The sequence below is a fragment of the Pipistrellus hanaki genome (assembly GCF_964339955.1).
Source record: "Pipistrellus hanaki genome assembly, chromosome: 13".
In the NCBI taxonomy this organism is placed as follows: domain Eukaryota; kingdom Metazoa; phylum Chordata; class Mammalia; order Chiroptera; family Vespertilionidae; genus Pipistrellus; species Pipistrellus hanaki.
The window spans coordinates 55,337,856-55,343,855 of record NC_140515.1 but is presented as its reverse complement, the minus strand read 5'-3'; the positions used below and the strand labels follow the sequence as shown (position 1 = coordinate 55,343,855).

The 6,000-nt window shown below is 50.4% G+C and overlaps 1 protein-coding gene across 2 annotated transcripts in view; it reads right to left on the bottom strand.

The window, feature by feature from the left end:
* Positions 1-1,783: 1,783 nt before the first annotated feature.
* Positions 1,784-6,000, bottom strand: part of LIMD1 (LIM domain containing 1) — a 44,531-nt gene continuing 40,314 nt past the window's right edge. For both annotated transcript variants that reach the window (XM_084902044.1, XM_084902045.1), the window contains one exon: positions 1,784-5,353. In XM_084902044.1, the coding sequence (XP_084758170.1) occupies positions 5,195-5,353 (159 nt within the window). In that variant the 3' untranslated portion in view covers positions 1,784-5,194. The remainder of the gene's footprint in view (positions 5,354-6,000) is intronic.

The window sequence follows — 6,000 nt, the reverse complement described above, 5'->3', positions numbered from 1 at the left end:
GAAATATAGAACATTTGTAAACTACCGAAAATGATTGGGAATAAAAACAATGCCAGTTCTCATCGCAGATCATTACTATTCACATCATAACCCCCCCTCCCCCCCTTAGAGGCCTTTCCCCCGCCCCCCTCCCCCACATTTTTAATATGGATCTACCCACACGTATTTTTCCAAATTTCCCTCTTGTACCCGAAATGACTTTGTCTTTTTTCCCCCTTTAGCTTTTTGCCTTAGATGTAAGGTCATTAAATATTCTCCGAAGATATCTCATTAGAGAATATTTTAAGCATTACTCTTTTGTTGGGAATTTGTCAGTTTTACACTTTTTAAAAATAATTCTGTGTTATTTTCATATACATCTATAATTTATAGATGTGAAATGATCAAGCGGACATTTTTAAGGTCCATTTTGTGGACATTTTTACCCCGTGGTACGTATTTTAAAATTGCCCTCCAAAAAAATCCAATAAAATCTTCTATCAACATGTTTCCTTGCATTCTAATCAGCACTATTTTACAAGCTTCATTATTTCTTTGCAATTTTCATAATTGAAAAATAAAAGTTCCTTTTACTTGATGTAACTATTTTCTCTTGATGTAGGCATTCATTGTTTTCTTGCAGATTTGTTAAGACTTTTTGTAATATAAAGGATATCAATTTTTTGCTATCAAAGATTGCATTGCATTACAATCTTTTCCAGTTTATTGTTTACCTTCCCCTTATATTTCTGCACCTAGAGTAATTTTCACTTTCATATATTCCAACATACCAGTATTTTTTATTTTATGGTTCCCTCTATTGCGTAAGTGCTCTTTTCAAATTGTTTTGTGTTTGTGTTATTTTTTCCATTTACTTTTACACCATTTGTAATTTATTTTGTTGGTCATTCCAATGGAAAAATCAAGTAAGCTTAAAGCCTGTCACTCCTATTGAGCAATTAAGGCTGTAAACTCTTTACTTGGACTAATTCAATACTACCTCAATTCCTAAGGTAAGTTCTGTTGTAATCCCTTTTTTTTTTTTTTTTTTTTCCTTTTCTTCCCACCCCCCAGCTCCCGCACTCGTAATCCCCATTTTTAAATATTGGGAACTAATTTGCTTAAGGTCATTGACTAAAACATGGTCATCTCAGGACAAAAATCTCAGTCCTTTCCCCATTCTGACACCCATATGTTCCTTTAAGAATCCAGAGCTCACTGAAACTGGTTTGGCTCAGTGGATAGAGCATCGGCCTGTGGACTGAAAGGTCGCAGGTTCGATTCTGGTCAAGGGCATGTACCTTGGTTGCTGGCACATCCTCAGTAGGGGGTGTGCAGGAGGCAGCTGATTGATGTTTCTAACTCTCTTTCCTCTCTAATCAATAAGATGTATTTTTAAAAATCCAGAGCTCTAGGGTCCCGGGTTCGGGTTCAGTTCCAGTCCAGGGCACACACCCAGGTTGCTGGCTTGAACCTCAGAAGGGGCGTGCAGGAGGCAGCAGATCAATGATTCTCATCATTGATGTTTCTATTTCTCTCCCTCTCCCTGCCTCTGTGAAATCAATAAAAATATATTTTTTTTAAAAAAGAAGAAAGAATCCAGAGCTCTAAAAGGAGACCAAATCCACTTTACAATGAGCACCATCTTCTTATTCCACACACAAAAGACCCGATCAACATTATCAGGTTGAAGAGCACTTTAATGGTCTACAAATTGATGAGTTTTATTGTTATGACATGTTAAATCATTTTATAGGAACAGTGAAACTTGGGATAATTTTACAGGAACAACATTGTGCATAACTTCATAGGAACAGTAAAATTTTGAATAAATTTGTAGAAAAGAGACCAAGAAAAATAATTTTCACTGCACAGTTGACATTTTCATACTCTCGATGGAAATTTCCCACATCTGTCCCGTTCTGGCTCAGAACAATAGAAAGCCAACATATGTTGTTCATTTTTTATCTGTTAACTTCAGAAAGTTACTTCAAATAGTAACTGGGAAATTAGGACCATTTGCGGCACAAAGGAGAGTACAAAGAATTTGGTTTCCTGGCAGACAGGGTCTTATTAACAACGGCACCAAGCAACCATGGTTTGGGGGGCGAGTCTCGCACACATTCTTTGCAAGTGAGTCAGCAGCCCTCACGGTTCTCACTTTCACATACACACACACACACACACACACACACACACACAGACGGCCTGCAAAGGACTCTGGGTAATTCTCCAGTCCTAACATTTCTGTTTTCCCTTTTGTAAGTGTGACCCAAGCCCAAGGAAACAAGGTGATGGCAGCCCTTGCAGGTGATGGAACTCGGTGACAATCCCTCCCACCACGCAGGACTCAATGGAGCAACCTCAGGACTCAGCTGAAAGAGCCTGTCACTCCAGCACTGACCAAGGAGCAAGGAAAGTCCTGTGAGGGCAGGGCCAGGGACCAGGTACCTAAAGGCCCGCCCTCCCATGGTGGGAGATGAACAAATCACTCTTTACTCAGTGACAGATGGGAAACACCACAGGCAGAGACTCCTGACAGCGGGCCAACATGGGTTACACGCCCTTCGACCACCCAGGCAGTTTTTGAAAGGCCCTACCTGAGGGGGTGGGTGAGGGGCAGTAGGAAGCAAGAAAAAGAAAAGAAAAAAAATGAAAGGGCAATGAGGCAAGGGAGAAGGCTGGCGCTGGGGTCTGGAATCAGGCTAACGTCAAAGAGCTGTCTAGGGAACCCGGGAAGGGCTATTTGCTCTAACTTTTACAGCCAACATATTCATCCTGGTCTGCCAGGCGCTTGTTTTCTCTCTAAGCACCACCTCATGACAGGTCCACGTGGCTGATAACATACAGAGTGTTTAACATAACCGGGTAGGCGAACATCTCCTCGTGGATTACGTGCAAAGGCCTGAGCAGGAGAGAGAGAAACGGGGGACGCGGATCATGAGAGAGGTTGCTGCTCATGTCTCGTCTGGGAATTCTCACTGTTCTTCCATTAAAAAATAATAATAATAATAATAATGCCATATTGACAGCGAGATCTGAATCACCCCAATGCAGTCTATTTTAAAAATCTCCTTTAAGAAAAACTGAATCACAGATATAACTAACGAGTTACCCAATTTGCAAACAAACGCCTCCTACTCCTGTCAGTGGCTCGCTCGCTGGACTCGAAAGTGGAACAAAGGTGAGTCCGCGAGGCCAGAAACATCCGTGAGTTGGCAAAGGCAGCTGAGACCCATTGGCTGGCTTCCTCTGCCCACAGCCTTGCCCGGGCTAAGCTGGAGGACTTGATGGGAAGAGAGGGGTGTGACCCCAGGGGTCCCTCCCCCAGCCCTACTCATTCACAGGTTTCCAGGAGGCTCAGCCTATGAGAAAGAACCAAGGACAGACAGCACACAGCCTGGAAGTGGCATCTGGCCAAAGGACCCCAGTAGAATACATTTCACAAAACTGTGCAACCACCCATGGCGTCAATTCTTGCGTCTTACAGACAACTGCTACCGGATGAGTCAAAAACATGGCCCGCGGGGGAAGCTGGGCCAGGGGGGACGTCTGGGAGTCCCAGAATGGCTCCACTGACCACCCTCCTCGGCCCCAGTCCCCCAGCTCGGGGTGCCAGGTGAGGAGGCAGAGAGCAGACGCCAGCTGCCGTGCCCGGCCGTGGTGAGATGGTCCCAGTGCTCCAGGCTCCGGGGCCCTCTCCACAGGCTAAGAGGACAAATGCCCCCCAAACCTTTTACCAACAGGAACATATGTATCTTCCTATTGAAATGCCCAGGGATCCTGACCTCGGGCCTCAGGACTGTGACATGCAAGGCAAACCCTGCCTCCTCCGTGCAGACGTTGCCTTGGAAACCTGCCAGGGTGTGGCCCTCCAGGCCTGGCCACCCCCGGGAGCCAGCACGATGAAATAAGTAAGGCAGTAGCACCCAGTTTTCCACCTCTTCCCTGCTGGCCCCTGCTTAGGGTCCCAGGGCCTGGGCCCGCCGGAGAGTGGCCGGCAGGAAGCTGGATGTTCCTAAGGCACCAAAGAAGGTCCCTGAGCCCACGGCCACGGTCCACGTCCCCCTTTACCTGCGACATGGGGATGCCCGTGTCTGTGAGGTATGTTGTGTGTGTGTAAGACTGAATGAAAGTGGAGGGAAACCGTTAAAAGAGGAAAAGAGAGAGACAAAAGCTCTGTACCTAATACCGGTTCCTTCCAATGTAATAATGCCGGTGCCAAGAGAGGGGCCAGAGAGAAACCCGTGCCATGACTAATAACTTATCCTCAGGCGCGCCCTCCACCGCCCGGGCCGAGAGGCCTCACACACACACACACTCACACACACACACACACACACTCACACACACACACACACACACACACACGCTCCCGGCGGACAAGGGGCTGGGAGGATCTATCGCTGGCTCTCAGGACGCAGGACTTCCAGAAGCCCAGCCTTCCCTGAGCCGTACAGGCACGTGGGGTCCGGGGACCTGCCTCTGCAGAAGCGACTCCCGAGTCACAGACCCTGGAGAGCGGCAGAGAGGGGAAAGGGCAGAGGCGGGCAAAGAGGCCTGGTGCCCGCACCAAGTTCTTTGTCCCGGGCAGAGTCTAGGGAGGGGCAGGTCTCCGCCAGCCCCCCTCCCCGGCTGCGCAGATCTGTCGGGCGCACAGAATGCAGGCAGGGGGCAGGGGGCAGGGGGCAGGAGGGCGCCCCGCCTTGCTTATTTCGGCACTGGCTCCGGTTGACCAATGCTCCCCAAGATGCAGAGCGCGTGTCTGGGCTTCCCCTCTCGCCTCAACACAGTTACAATTTGCAGCCCTTCTGCTGAAGGCAGCTCTGGGGCGGAAGGAAGCCCAAAATCACTCTGTGCACGCGCGTGTGCAGGGGGACGTGGGGGGCACCTTTCCCTGGAGGGAGAGGAAGGGTTGGATGGATGCATCGGCAGCTGGAACCTCTCTCACCGCCAAGATCTTATGAAACACGCTCCGTGCACACCTCGCCCTGTGAAGGGACCGGGTCCTAGCGTCTTCCTGAGCGATCCGATGCAGGCCCTCGGGAAATACCCACCCCAGGCGGGTAGGGTCCCAAGCCTAGGGTCCCAAGCATGTGCGCGGGCACTCGCTGGCCACGCCTCCTCCACCCCCACCCCCACCCCCACCCCCTCCTCCACTCCCAGAATCCACAGGCACCCTGGCCTCTCCCCGCCCCGCAGGCTGGGGCTCCGGCTAGAAGAGGTGCTGCTGGTGCTGCTGGTGCTGCTGGTGCAGGGCTGCGGGTGAGGGCCCTCTCTCCAGCCGCTGGACGTGGCAGGGCTGGCAGAACAGGTGGTCCTCCAGCGGGTAACAGCGGTGGCCGTCCTCGTCGTTGAGCTCCAGGCCGCAGTCCTGGGAGAGGCACACGTGTCCCACTGCAGCCGAGCCAAGGGGCTGCCCAAGGCCAGCGCCCCGGGAGCCAGCGATGCGGCTCCCAGGGGGTGGCCAACGCAGGACCCCACCCAGCCACCCTCCTGGGGAAGGTCTGGGTGGCACTGCCCCATCCCCGGGCCACCTGCCATCAGTCCCCATCCTGCACTTGAAATGGGGCTGGTGGGCCGAAACCGGCTTGGCTCAGCGGTGGAGCATCGGTCTGCGGACTGATAGGTCCCGGGTTCGATTCCGGTCAAGGGCATGTACATTGGTTGCGGGCACATCCCCGGTAGGGGGTGTGCAGGAGACAGCTGGTCGATGTTTCTCTCTCATCCACGTTTCTAGCTCTCTATCTCTCTCCCTTCCTCTCTGTAAAAAATCAATAAAATATAATTTAAAAAAAAAAAAAAAGAAAGAAATGGGGCTGGTGAGCAATGGGAGGTTACGTCAGGGAAAACACACGCCAGCTTTCCAAGGCTTGGGGGGGAGAGGGGGCGGGAAGGACATAAATGACTCGTGAAAAATGTTTCACGGTGACTCCACGTGGAAATGGTAACCCTCTGGATAGAAGGGGCTGGGTACAGTTTATCACAAAAATGGAACCTGGGCAATTTCTTCTCAATGTG